The 14894-nt window shown below is 38.2% G+C and overlaps 1 protein-coding gene across 3 annotated transcripts in view; it reads left to right on the top strand.

Moving 5' to 3' along the window:
- DCBLD1 (discoidin, CUB and LCCL domain containing 1) overlaps positions 1–14894 on the top strand; it is a gene marked incomplete at both ends in the record, with an annotated part of 61283 nt that overhangs the window by 23357 nt on the left and 23032 nt on the right. For all 3 annotated transcript variants that reach the window (XM_084256317.1, XM_084256318.1, XM_084256316.1), the window contains one exon: positions 13404–13538. In XM_084256317.1, coding sequence (XP_084112443.1) covers positions 13404–13538 — 135 coding nt within the window. The remainder of the gene's footprint in view (positions 1–13403; positions 13539–14894) is intronic.

Genomic DNA, 14894 nt, shown 5'->3' with positions numbered 1-14894 from the left:
AATGATGCTCAGAATTCTTTTGTGGCTGCTTTAGTGATTTTCTTATCAGTCATACTAAGGTAAATCCAGTAGACAAAGATAAATGAAATTATTAAAAAAAAGGTACAAAGAAAGGAAATTGAAATATTTCAATTCTATAAACTTATTTAAAAACAATTAAATGGCTTAGGGTCACATAGAAAATATACACTTACATTTATGATTTATCAGTTTTGTGTCTTTTGTAGTTATAAAATTGTTCTAGGAGGAGCTGCTTGTGTACTTACAATGCTTAATTCAGTGGCTTGAATGTAGTAGAAACTCAGTAAATTTTTTTTTAAAGATTTATTTATGCATACAAGAGCTAGGGTACAGGCCAGAGATGCGGGGGCAGGGGGGGGGGATGAGAGGATTTACCAGAGACAGAGTGGGGAACAGAACAGGCAGATTGACTGATGTACACTGCTGAGGGGAGCAGCGGGCAAGTCAAGAGAGGTGTGCTGCGCGATGTGGGTTGTTCCCTGGCTGGCCAGGGATTGAACTCGTGCTACAGAGGCTGAGAATTGCTTCATAGTGTTGTGCTTAACCCCTTGCACCACCAGGGAGCCCTGAAACTCAGTAAATTAATGTTTGTTTTTTTGTTTTATTTTATATATTTTTTACATCATTTTTCATTTTTGCACAATGTATGCATTTTCATCTTGGTTATATTCCCCATACAATTCCCACCCCCCCTTATTTTGACCCTAATCCTTCCTCCCTTCCCCACTCCCCCGTAGTGTGTCTCTGGTTTACAGTTGCTTGTTGATTTTGGTCTTTATTATAATTAGTCTTTCCTGGTCCCTTATTTAGGTTTTCTAAATTCCTGCTATGATTGAGACCATTTGGTATTTTTCTTTTTCTTTCTGGCTTATTTCACTAAGCATGATCCCTTCTAGCTCCATCCATGTTGCTGCAAATTGCATGAGTTTATCTTTTTTTTTTTAAGGATTTTTTTTATTTATTCATTTACACAAGAACCAGGGTACAGGCCAGATGCACAGGCAGGTGAGAGGATTCACCAGAGACAGAGCGGGGAACAGAACAGGCAGACTGATGAAATACACTGTGAGGGGAGCAGTGGGTATGACAGGAGAGGTCTGCTGTGCCATATGGGACCCTTGTCTGCCGGCTGGGATCAAACCTGCACTGCAGAGGCAGCGGACAGCTTCACAGCGCGGTGCTCAACCGCCTGCACCACCAGGGGAGACCCAAGTTTATCTTTTGTGATTGCTGAATAATATTCCATTGTGTATATATACCACATCTTCTTGATCCAGTCATATATTTTTGGGCATTTGGGTTGTTTCCATAGCTTACCTTTGTATTGTTGTTTTTTTTTTTTTTAAGTGATGGCGATGAGTTCATTGTCAAGGAAACTGTCAAGTAGAATATATTATAGTTGCTTACTTGGAATATTAAACAGCTATTTGTTTAAATGACTATAAACACAGAAAGCTGTTTATGATATTGAGTTAGGTAAGATATAAATATAATGTTATATCAATAGAAAACAAGCCTTTGAACAAAATAAAATGGAACATAAATATAGCAAAATGTTAAAATGGGACTTTAGGTTTGACTATGGGTTTGTTGTGTGTTCTCTCTATGTTCTACTTTTTAAATTTTTTATTTTAAAGATTTATTTATTTATACATGCAAGAACTGGGGTACAGGCCAGAGGTGTGGGGATTGGTGAGAGAATCTACCAGAGACAGAGTGGGGAACAGAACAAGGGATTGACTGAAATACACCGCTGAGCGGAGCAAGCAGGAGAGTCAGGAGAGGTCTGCTGCACCATGTGGGTTAGCTCTTTGGCTGGGGTTCGAACTTGTGCTTCAGTGGCTACAGTTAGCTTCATAGGTTACATCTTAACCCCTTGCGCCACCAGGGAGGCCCTATTCTATTTTTTTAAATAAAAGTATATTTTAATAAAAAACAAATAACTATCTTTTAGACCTGTATTTTAATTTAGTTAAAGTAGTTCCCTGGTCAGTTTGACCTTTCCCCAGGAGTGCAGGCATCTGCAGGAAGGGGTTGGAGACAGAAGTGTTTTGCCTTCCTGTGGCCTATGCTGGGAATGGACAAGTCTGGGGGGCTGTTGCCTGGTCCTGCAGGGTGGGAGCCCCATATGCTGCCAGTGTGGCCATAGGAGCATGACAAGGGCTGGCTCAAGCTCAGGGACCCAGGGGTCTACAGCATGATTGTGTGGGTAGGTGGTAGAGGGGAACACCTGCTGAAGTATAGCAGAGAGGAGTGTATGTTCTGGAATACTCCTGAAAGTCCATCTCTGATGGTGCTAACGATCACATATGTGACATCAACACCTGAGTTATCATCATATATCCAGCTCAATTTTTTTTCATCAACTAATTAATGGATAAAACCCATTGCCAAGAGATTTTAAAGACCAAACACCATCCAACTTTTGAACATGGAGTTAATGTTCTGAGAAAGAATAATGTTTTCTGGCATCAGTGTTGGTCAGCTCTGCCAAGTGTGGATGTACCTAGAGTGTGACTGCATTAACCATCATGAAGATGTTAGGGTTGTATAGTTTGAATCATTATGTGGCTCACTTGGATGGTTGCCCCCCATGCCAATTTTTTTTTTAAATGTTTGGTTCATATTCGGTGTTTAATCATCCACATTTGTGGTAGCAAAATGCACTGTAAACAAGTAGCCAGGCAACATATGCATTTGAGTTCATTGTTGTCAAAAAGCCTGATACAGGTAAGATGGGATCATTCTTCTGTTTGTTTTGCTCTATAATTATCGCCAATATTTTATTTTTTTTTTATAGAGGCATGTTTTTATTTTGTTTTGTTCGTTTGTTTGTTTTGTTTATACATGCACTGGGCACAGTCAGAAGTGCGGGAGGGCGAGAGAATTCACCAGAGCCAGAGCGGGGAGCAGAGCAGGCAGACCGATGAAATACACTGTTGACGGGAGCAGCAGGCGGCAGGAGAGGTCTGCGCGCCATGTGGGACCCTCCTCCCGTGGCTGGGGAGCAGCCGGGGATCGAACCGGCACCGCAGAGGCCGCGGGCAGCTTCGCAACCCAGCGCTCAACCGCTGCGCCACCGGGGAGGCCCCATCGCCAATATTTTAAATTTAAGCATCAGTTAGAAGGATAAACAATAATCTGTGTCTGAAATGAGACCACTTTTCTTTGAAATACCCTGAAATAGCCAGGAAGAAACAAAGTTGATAAAGTACTTACTTTAGAAAATACAGGTTTTTTTTAAGAATAAAATATATAAGATATTTAAACACAAATTTTACTTTTAAACTTATAAACATCTTTGGATATAGGATAGATAAGAGCTTTCAAGGTCATGTGTGCCAATATCCTGACCCTCAAAATGTTTAAGAAGTATCATATTTTGCTTAGTAGAGATTGTTTTCCATCTAAGGGATTGCTGAGTTTTTGTTTTGAGAGACCAAAGTAACTGAGGCTCCTTTCAAAAGAAACACATCTCTTTTTCAGTCTCAGATCTAGTCCAGTATCACAAAACATTTAGTTGGTTTCCCTTCACTGGGGTAGTTCATTATTAGACTCTCATTATTTCTTACACAGTTTTGAAGAGTACTAGCTAATACTTTGGATAATGGCTGTTGATTTGGGTTGATTTGCTATTCCCTCATGATTAAATTTAGATTATGCATTTTTGGCAAGCATAACATTATCCCTTTTTATAGTTAAAGACTTGTTTACAGCGATTTCCAATATTAGAAATTGCAAGTTCACATTTCCCCCCAGGAATAAGAACTAAATCTGCTTTAGGTTGTTTGCCTCCCTTTCACTGCTTTTGTCAGACAGTCTTTTTTTTTTTTTTCTGCAAGACTGCATACCTCTGAATTATTTCAAGGGTCTTCTCCAATTAGTTGTTTGTTGTACAAAGAGGTCAGTATAATAAGAGACTTTAAAATATTAGGTGATACCTCCTTTTCAGAAGACAAGTTGAGAAAAGAAACTCATTTTTTATTTGGGTACCTTAAAACAATGGAAACTTGACTAAGGTAGCCAAAGCTAAACCTTAAGGTTAAACAAATTTACTTTTTTTTTTAAATTCACTTTCAAACTTGGAATTTGAAGAGTCCAACATGGAGTCTTTAAATAATGCATTTAAAATTTTTTAATAGTTGTTTAGTACAGTTCAGTTTGCTGCATTAGTTCTGATTCTCAATCTCCCTTTTATATTCATGATGTAAGATAAATAATATGAGGTTAGTTATATATATAGAACATTAAAATATCTTGAAATTTGGGGGAAAGCTGATGCTGATTCAAACATTGTGTCTTTCAATATGCCTACATTTAAAATATGAAATATTGGGGGGGAGTGGAGGGGAGAAGAAGGACTAAGGGTCAAAATAAGGGGGGGGTGCAATTGTATGGGGAGTATAACCAAGATGAAAATGCATACATTGTGCAAAAATGAAAAATGATGTAAGAATTATATAAAATAAAATATTAAAAAAATAAAATATGAAATATCTAATACTGTTTTATTTATGAAACTGAACTTTTATTTGTGAACTGAAGAGGGAATGCTATGAATTCATAATGAAGATCATTTTTCTCAACTAATTAGTGACCCTGTAACCTTCATTTGCCCTATGGCTAAAATCCACTGATAGTCTTGCTGAACATAAAGGGCCTACAGTTTGAAATATCTGAGAGGCTTGTTTCTGCCATCACACCACTCTTAGGGACCCTGGAGAACTGTCATTTCTGTTTTCCTGATATTTCAAGAAGATTTCCTAGGTCCCAGATTTCCCCTGAAAGTTTATATTCTCCCAATGAGTGGAGTTTAGGGTTTTTGCTGGTGCCCCTGAAGACCACCTGAATAGGTCTTGGTGGGAATCAACTTCTGGTCTCAAAGGACCTTGTTGGGATGGAGTCTTTTGGACTTCTTCAGCTAGGTCACTGTGGATCTATAAAACTAGGCTGGCCTTCAGTGTGGGTTGAGGTTAGCATTTTTTTCTGCCTATACTTAAGACTAGGAACACTGGAGTTGGACTGCCTGGCTCCAGATTCCTGCCTGGCTGCTTATTTTTTAATTTACTGACCTTGAATAAATTACTTACTCTTTCTGTACTACATTTCCTTAACTTGAAAATGGTCAAAATAATAGTATCTGCCACTAATGGGTAATGGATAATAAAGGTACATGCACTTACACAAACACACACACACACACACACACACACACTTTTTTTTTTACAATAAATTTTATTTTTATATTCCCCATACAATTTCAACCCCCCCATTTTGACCCCAATCCCTCCCCTCCCTCCACCCACCCCCCCAAAAGTGTCTCTGGTTCATAGATTTTTGTTGATTTTGATTTTCACTTTCTTATAGTTATTCATTTTCCTGGTCCCTTATTTAAGTTTTCTAGATTCCTGCTATGAGTGAGACCATCCAGTATTTTTCTTTTTCTTTCTGGCTATTTCGCTGAGCATGATCCCTTCCAGCGCCATCCATGTTGCTGCAAATTGCATGTGTTTATCTTTTTTGAATGCTGAGTAATATTCCATGGTATATATGTACCACATCTTCTTGATCCACTCATCTATTTTTGGGCATTTGGGCTGTTTCCAAAGCTTAGCTATTGTAAACAGTGCTGCTATAAACATAGGGGTGCAGGTGTTCTTTGGAATTGATGTTTCTGTGTCCTTTGGGTAAATACCTAGGAGTGGAATTGCTGGATCATATGGAAGCTCTATGTTTAGTAGGTCCAGAAATCTCTACACAGCTCTCCATAGACACACACACTTTTTAAGATGCACACTTATATATCTTGAAAGCATAATGCCTGGCACATGTAAGCACTCAGTAAAAATTAACCATCATCATCACTGCTCTTCCTTATTCCCCTCCCCTTCTCTTTTTCCCCCTTAGTTGTTTCTGAGAGCAGAGAACACACTGATCCCCTCTCAAGATGCTGAGCACAAGGCTGGGCTGCATCAGCACATCCTACCTATTCCTCTGTTGTGTTCTTGGTACATAACATTGCCTAAACTTCAAGTCTGTTGCAGGGGCTTACTTAGCCAAAACTAGCTTCAAGCACAGATTTTTCTCCATCTAGCATTGTCAGATGAGCAGAGAACACAGAGTCTCTAAACCCATAGACTGTTTGGTTTGATTGTTTAGTTTATTTTCCCTGCCACTGTCAATCCATGTCTTTGTGTCTATTTTTTCTTAAAGAATTATTTATTTGTGCATACAAGAACCAGGGTATAGGCCAAAGGTGCTGGGGCAGATGAGAGGATTCACCAGAGGCAGAGTGGGGAGCAGAACAGGCAGACTGACTGAAATACACTGCTGAGGGAAGCAGTAGGGAGACAGGCAAGGTCTGCAGCGCCATGTGGGTAACTCCCTGGCTGGGGTTCAAACTCCTGCTGCAGAGGCTGTGATAGCTTCACAGTGCTGTGATTAACCCCTTGTGCCACCAGGGAGGCCCTTTGTGTCTATTTTTTATGGCGTCTCCTGATTTTCCCCTCTCCTTCTACTAGTCTCCTTCCCCTGTAGCCATCAAAGGTTATCTTGTTAAATGTTGTCTAATAGATTTTCCAGAATTGTTAATTTGCCTCACTCTTTACAGAATCTTGTTAATATGGCATTCAAGGCTCACTCACTCTCTCCCCGACCCATATTTCCAGCCTCATCTCTGAATCTCCCCATCTCCATGCCTTTTCCTAAGCACACCATACATTTTCATGCCCTGGGATATTTGTTATTGTTCCTTCCATCTATAGCCTTTCTCTCTGCTCTTCCTATACTTTTCTTGATCCTTCTAAAACATACACACACACACACACACACAGTAAACACAAACCAAGCCCATTGCTATTTACCCTGAAACGTCCCTGATGTCCAGCAGCTCCAGTCTTTTCCTCTTTTGGGTTCATATTGTTAGAGTTTTTATCTCAGATTGAAATAATTATTTTAGCCTTTGTACTAGATATTGGGTTCCCTGTTCAAGGACTTACATTTTAGTCATCCTTTTAGTATTTCTGGTTGCTTAATAGAGTCTTAAAATTACAAATATTCAGCATACTATTTAATACATCTACTAGCATGTAAGCTTGATTTTTGGCAAAAGTTATATATTTCGAAATCTAGATTTTTAAAAATGATAAACTAGAGTATTCATACTGTAGGAAGATTCACTGTAAGATGTCTTGATCTATAAGTATCCCTTTTATATTTAATAAATTTAAAGGTGTACTTTATATAAATTTTAAAAAATGTTTATTATATAGAAATTTTATTGTACTATAAAATAGTATTCAGGTTACCTGCAATAGAGTTCACCTATGTGCTGTACACTGGGTTTAGTGCTTTAGTTACTAAGTCTTTTAACCCTCATAGTTGCCGGGTGAGAGGGACATTATTAATATACGTACAGAAACTGATGCTCAACGGTGTCAAGTAACTTGCTTACAATCACTTAGCTGGATCTAGGGCTGGTGTCTGGGCATTTGCCTACAAAAAAATCCTGCTCTTAAACTGTGCCATACTGTTCAGTATGCAAAACGCCATCTGATCCTGTAGCTTGTGTGTAAGGAGATCAGTGTTGTGATTCTTGTTTGTCATTGGCTGAAAAAAAAAAATAGAAACATCTCTCTAGATCTCCCATGGGCTATCCTGAGAATAGAATAGAGTGCTAAGAAATCACTCACATACATATACTAGTATAAATTGAAGGTTTATAAAAGGTTTCTTGGTCAAAATGTTTAAGAAAGCATCATAGTTAGTAATAGAAAGATACCTTATTGTAATCAGTTCAGTTAGTTGTGCTCTGCTAAATGATTTGCACTGTAGGAAAACCAGGAAGTTCAAGAATTGTTCTCTCACATTTCCTGCACTTCCACCTCTGCCTCAAATATTTTTTTAACCATTGTCTGACTTGAAAGTATAACGGTGTAAAGTCAGCTGTTGATATTTATATTGCACTAGGATCAAGAGTAATGGGAAAAGTAGGAAATAATACAAAGTGTTTTGACTCATAATTGCAACAAGATTTTTATGATAATATTTTAGAATGATTCATATCTGGCAAGTAAAATAAGATTTAATCATTATGGCTTATCTATTGATTTTATAAAAATCCCAAGTAGGGAGAAATGCAAGAATCATAGTCTTTATTTTGCAAATGGTTTATTTCTCATAGACATATTATGGAGAAAGCAGAATTCCAATGGCTTCTAAAGATAAAAGAAATTTCCAACTTGTCTAAGTTATTTTATGCCACAGACACCCTAAAAATATTAATCTGCCCTATGATTGGAAATACTTTTATGGAAATTCTTGAGAACTTCATTTTGTTTGTTTTTGTTGCCTTTTATGCCAAGACAGAATTCAGAAAGAATCTAAAACTTACAAAGATTATATCAGCCAGACTGTCCCACACAAGATATTTTATTAACATAATCTTTAAGCCTCAATAAGAAGCTATTGGCCTACTGCTCTCCTTCTCCCAAATAGCTCCCAGGAGTTGCACTGTGATTTAGTTTCAGTAATTACTATCTTTTGTTGGGAGCAAAGGAATGGCCTAGGTGGGTCTTGGAGCGCCAGTGTTAAAGCACTTGTTGACCTTGTTGGGTCTCATAGCCCCAAGGAAAGCTGCACCTTTGTTTAGGAATCTACTGGTTCATTTATCATCTGTCACTGATTTTTGTCTGGGAACCAGAGACCAGAACTCTCCAGGGATACCACTTACATTCTTACGTGACTGTGCTTTTAATGTCACAGTCCAGGAATATTTCTTTTTTATGTTAATTTCCCTCCTTTTCAAAGAAAATGGCCCTGAAAGTAATGTCATTCTGCATAATGACCTGATTGCAATTAGCAATCAAGGACCAAGCCTGTCATTTGACTGCAAGAAAAAACAAATGGAAAAGGGACACAAGTCTGGCGTCTGCAGCCTCAGCATCTGGAGAGTGTCTCATCTCTGAGCACTGCTCCCTGGCAGCTGAGTCTGCTGTGGTCCTCACTGGGACCATCATTTAGGCCCCTTGGCATATTCTTCTCTGCCCTGAGAAATTAAATATGTGCTTCAGTAGGTGCTAGATTAATAAAGGTTTTGTGGGGGAAGGTTTGTTAAGTTTAATTTGTGAAACTCTCGCAAGAGTTATATTTTTCCCTCTGTGTTTTTCACCACTGAAAGCATAATTTGGGTGAGGGATGGACGAAAGGGAAGAACTCTTTCTTTTTTTTTAATAGCATGCATACCACTTTTTAAAACATGTCCCTGTCACAGATGAAACAATAACTTAGTTTCATCAATTTCAAGATCACCTGAATGACTTGGAACAGTTGCTAACCAAACTATTAGCGCCTTGTGATATTCAGAGACAGCCCATGGAGAACAGAGCAATACTACTCCTGGCTGCCCATGTCATCAGCTTGCCAGATCAAGGGGGTTCCTGGCTTGGATCTGGCAGACAGTTCATTCTTAGGACAGTTTTCTTTGATTCACACATGGAAAAATAAAGGATTTCCCTCTCAGCTGCTCATGGAACAGTAACTCCAAACAGGGGATGTGTTGAGAGGAACTGGCCTACTGTACTCAAAGAAGGCGGCTCCAGAGGTTCCCGGTGCTTTATCCCTTTTGTCAAAGATATCAATCAGTGCATTGTCTGCTGGGCTTTGCTCTCATGTCTGGTGCCAAATGCCACAAAGCTATTTCAGTAGCTATCACTGATAGCCTACCCCACAACCCAGGGCAACAATTTCACTCAGTAAAGAGTAGAGGTTTTTTTTTTCCCCCTGATTTTTCTGCCTCCTTGATGAATTGGCTTTCTTCTGTGTCCCAGTCTGGTGGGAATGTGTGACTGCGAAGTAAGATGGAGCTTGCCTCGCAGGAGAGAGAGGTGAGGGAAGGTGGGAAGTTCGACAGCAAGTTCAAGTGCTGTGAAACTTACCATACTGCCCGCTGTAAAGCAAAGATCCATGCCAGAGTGTGAGTCTTATTTTTAGGTTGGCTGAAGTTCTTCAGCCACTCAAGAAGTCTGTGAATTGAGACAGGTTTACCCATCCAGGAACACTGCCCAGAATGGTGCATGTGGCCACAGTCACTGAACTCTCGAGTTTCCAATGAAACTGGCTTTGTGAATGTGTACATGCAAGTTGCAGACCCTTTTCAAAAGTCAGGTTGGAGGGTATTCATTTGAGCAGCCATGGATGGAGAGAGGCTTTTGTAAGAAAAGATACCAACCTCCAGGAAGTCTGGCTGAAAATTGAGACCATTGCTTAGGACAGTCTTACAGGAGTTTTCAGTGAGTTCCCATTAATTATTTTTTCCCTCTGCCAGTCACATTTTTCTATTTCATTTCTTTTGCCTTTTAACATGAGAAACACAGTTATTATCTTCCAGTTTGTGAGCCCTTCAGACAGGCAATAATTTGGATGTTTTGCCCTAGGTGATACAGCAGCCAATACTCAACTTCTGTTCCCCACCCTAGACTAAAACTGCCTCCAGCTATTGTGATAGTTGTGACTGCGATGAACCTTTCAAAATAATTTAATAATGGCCTTTATGTAAAGAGGGAATCTCCTATCTCCTTTAGGGTTTAGTTGTATTTTTCTAGCACATCTATAAGAATGTGAGGGAGATTGGTCCTGTGGGTAAGGATGATTAAAGGAGTGTGTTGACATTTTCTTTCTCTGTACTTCCAGAAATTTTTACATGCCTGTCATGAATTTGGAAGGACCCAGACGAGTTAGTTTTCCACATTGACGTGTTTTTGGGAAAGCATATTGATTGCACAACAACATAGTATAATGACGTACTCTTATCTTTTTGTGTAAAAAGCATAAATTGTGCAGGCTTTCTTTTCAGTTGTTCTATAACATCTCTTTTTTTGCCTTTTTGTTATTTTATTTTATTTTAATTAATATTTTATTTTATATAATTCTTACATCATTTTTCATCTTTGCACAATGTATGCATTTTCATTTTGGTTATATTCCCCATACAATTGTACCCCCCCTTATTTTGACCCTAGACCTTCCTCTCCCCTTCCCTCTCTCCCCACCCCCATAGTGTGTCTCTGGTTTATAGTTGCTTGTTGATTTTTATTTTTACTTTGTATTAATTAGTCTTTCATAACATCTTTTAAAAAATTCCAAAGAAATTCTCACAGATAATTTAAACTGCTTACCTTATGATTTTTATTAGAGCTTACTGGAATGCTTTAGTATATATGCTATCATTTCCTCTTAGAAAAGGTAAATGTGGGCCTCCCCGGTGGCGCAGTGGTTGAACGCTGGGTTGCGAAGCTGCCCGCGGCCTCCGCGTCGCCGGTTCGATCCCCGGCTGCTCCCCGGCCACGGGAGGAGGGTCCCACATGGCGCGCAGACCTCTCCTGCCGCCCACTGCTTCCCTCAGCAGCGTACTTCGGTCCTTCTGCCTGCTCTGCTCCCCGCTCTGGCTCTGGTGAATTCTCTCACCCTCCCGCACTTCTGACTATACCCAGTGCATGTATAAAACAAAAAAACAAACAAACAAACAAATAAATAAATTAAAAAAAAATGCCTCTAAAAAAAAAAAAAAAAAGAAAAGAAAAGGTAAATGTGTTCATTCATAGCAACCAGTTACTAGTTATCATTTTTACTTTTGGGCTTACAGTGCAAGTATCTTCACTTATCTGTGCAAAAAATACATTTTTAAAAATTGAGACTCCATTGCAGACACCAAGCACAGTAACATGACTCATTTTAATTTGGCAAAAATGCTTGTTACTCTACTTTGACAAAAATGGATTTAATATAAATTGCCTCCCTATAATGCCTGTGGGCATTACTAGTTCATAAAAATCTATATATCCATTATACTAATGATTACGTTTCCTCTTTTACTTCTTCACACTTCTTCCTGACTTCTTCTATTTTAAAATGATAGGATTAAATATTTTATATATCTTTAAATCAGAATTGGTTTATAAAAACTGACTGTTGCAAAAAGAATATTCAACTTCATTTCAGTCCAAATGAAATTTGGAAGACTGCTGCATGCAGGTGCTTTACAAGCTGCTGGCAATAAAGTGATGGAGGGAAACTTCCTAACCACATGGAACAGTTTAAAAGAAAAACAGGCCTATTTAATATTCTTTGTCTTTTAATTTATTCATTTATTTGATGCTTCTGTACTGCTTACATAGTGCTCATATGCTATGTATTATTGCAAGTAATTTGCAAGTAATTTTATAAGTGGTTCTATAGAGGAAAATGATCATCTTCATTTTCATTTGGATTTTACTATAACAATAGGGAACAACAGAGATTGGGACATAAAGGTAAATATACACTTCTCTCTTTTTCTGTCACATCTTCAGAGGTGAGACCTGGACAGAGCAAAAGAGAAATCTAATCCCTTTTACCAGGAGAGGGGTATTTAGTTCATGATGTCCTGAATCTTTTAACTTTTTGATCCTTATGTTTGTTTTGGCTAGTTGAATTGTCATGGTCTTTTTTTTTTCTCCTCCTCCTTCCTTAACCTGATACTGTCTTTGTTATTGCTCTTGACTGTTGTCATATTACTTTATTTTGGGAGAAGTTAATGAAGAAAACCTCTTTTCAAAATTTGTTTTCTCATTCCATTGTCATAGAAGTTATAATGTCTTGCATACATGACTTTCACGAGGACAATTTACAAACTCAACTTTAAGTTGAGTAGTCTTAAAAAGGTCCTGTTTTCTTTCGCTCCAAATCTTATTTTGTCCTTTAAAAGTTCATTGAACTTCCAATTGTTTCTCAAGTAACTTATTCTATTAAATGCATTAAGCTTTAAATTGCATAATTTATCCTGATGTATTTCAAAATACCTTTCAAAACTATTCTGTTTTTTTTAAACCTCATCTTACAAGTCAAATTGATTATGTAAATTAACCAAAAGTTACCATAAGAGAGAGAAAAGTGTAAACTGCATGAGAATAATAAGAATAATAATTTTTTACCCTATATTTGACAATATTTTAATTCTGGAACTTCCATGAGAAAAAGAAATTTTTTAGTTTCTTTGAACAAATTTAGGAGGCCCCAGAATATCATTTTTGTGATAACTTTCTTTGCTACCTAATGTATTTGACCAGTGTTTTTCGGCCATCTTTTACAAAAACCAAAACATATCTCTTGGGTTCACAAAGAACTAATTTCAGTCATTTTAATCCCTGGAATTGTGTGTATAATCAAGTTCACAGTCAGTCTCTAATTATCAGTGTCAGTGTTAAGCAAAATTTTGGTTGAGTGAAAATGAGAAGCTTACAAATATGTTGTCTGGTAAAAATGACAATTAAGGACAAAAATGCCATATACCAGTTCTTGTGCTAGTTTAAATTTTGAAATGTGCCACACAATTGCTTTGTTCCCAGGTCCCTATTGTGGAAGTATGACCATGCCCTTAGAACTCCAGCTGAACACGAGCGAAGTGACTGTTCGATTTGAGAGTGGATCCCACATTTCTGGGCGGGGTTTTTTGCTGACCTATGCCAGCAGCGACCATCCAGGTATAACTGAAGAATCAACACACCTCTGTAAACCTTTATTTAAGAATTCCTCTTGCAACTTATCATTGTCTCTGGACAGAATTATTACCTCCATTACAGAATTAAGATGTAAGACAAGAGAGGAATATGCTGTTTTGTAAGTAGTTAGGTCTGAACTGAATAAAGTTGACCCTTGAACAACGTGCTTTAAACTTTGGAGTCACTTATGAATTTTTTTCTGTGCACAGTTTCTATATTCCCAAATTCAACCAACCACATATGTACCTTGGTTGAATCTGTAAATGTGGAATCCATGGGTCGGACATGGATTTTACTCGACTGTGGGGGAGTCGGTACCCCAAACTTCCGCTGTTGTTCAAGGTCAACTCTACTTTTATAATAATGTTAGATTGATCAGTTGACTTTTTTATGACAAGGTTGATTTCAGTTTTTCTAAGAATCTGAAGCCCTCTCCTAATCCTTTCCTAGCTCCAGGGATAAGACTTTTAACCAGTGGGGACACACACACACACACGAGTGCACCGGCGTAGGAGACTTGTAGTAGAAGCAGGCTGAGGTCACTATACACAGTTTCCTAACCACAGAGCCAACACATGAGCAGGTGAGAAGGGAAGTGTGAACAATGATGAGAGAGGAAATGTCCAATGTCCTCCCCATCCAGGTCTCCTATACCCCATTGTGATTGTAGTGCAGCTAGTTCACATCTGCCCAGGATCACTAAGATACCCAAAGTTTCTATTCTCAGACAGAAATGATGTGAGAAAGGTGATGGCACCATTTATTTCCCTCTTGGTCAATTAGGTCTGCAATCCTAGCAGTCTTAGAGAAAACTACTGTAGCACGCATGTGACATTTTGGAAAATATGCTAGATTGATCCTAAATGCATCAAAATCCACACTATCTTAGTATCTTTATTATAAATCCTTATACCTGATAGATCAAAGATGATGGGCTATGTTCTCAGTAAACTCCTGAATCTGTGGTCATTCAGATGCCACAGGAGCATTTTTTAAATGTTCCTGAATCTTACTGTGAACCACATTGGACTTTTGAAATTGTTTTCTGCCTGCCAGAGGAGGTTATACACATAATCTTAATCTTTGTAGGCATATAGTAGATAGTTACTAATCAATGTTGGCTTTTTCTGTTGGAAATAGATTCTGTTATCTTTCACTGAACAATTGCAAAAAAAAAAAAAAACCCATCATTGGTGGTAGGGGAAAAAATGAAGGAAACTGATTAAATCCTGGAGAAGATATTTCACTTTTATTTTTTCAACAGAAAAATAAGTGCTTAAAATTCTTTTTATTTCAGAAGAAGTCTTTAGAGTATGAGTGTCCTAACTTCCATTCACC

Source organism: Talpa europaea (assembly GCF_964194135.1).
Source record: "Talpa europaea genome assembly, chromosome: 2".
Taxonomy (NCBI): Eukaryota; Metazoa; Chordata; class Mammalia; order Eulipotyphla; family Talpidae; genus Talpa; species Talpa europaea.
This window is presented reverse-complemented; position numbering and strand designations above follow the sequence as displayed.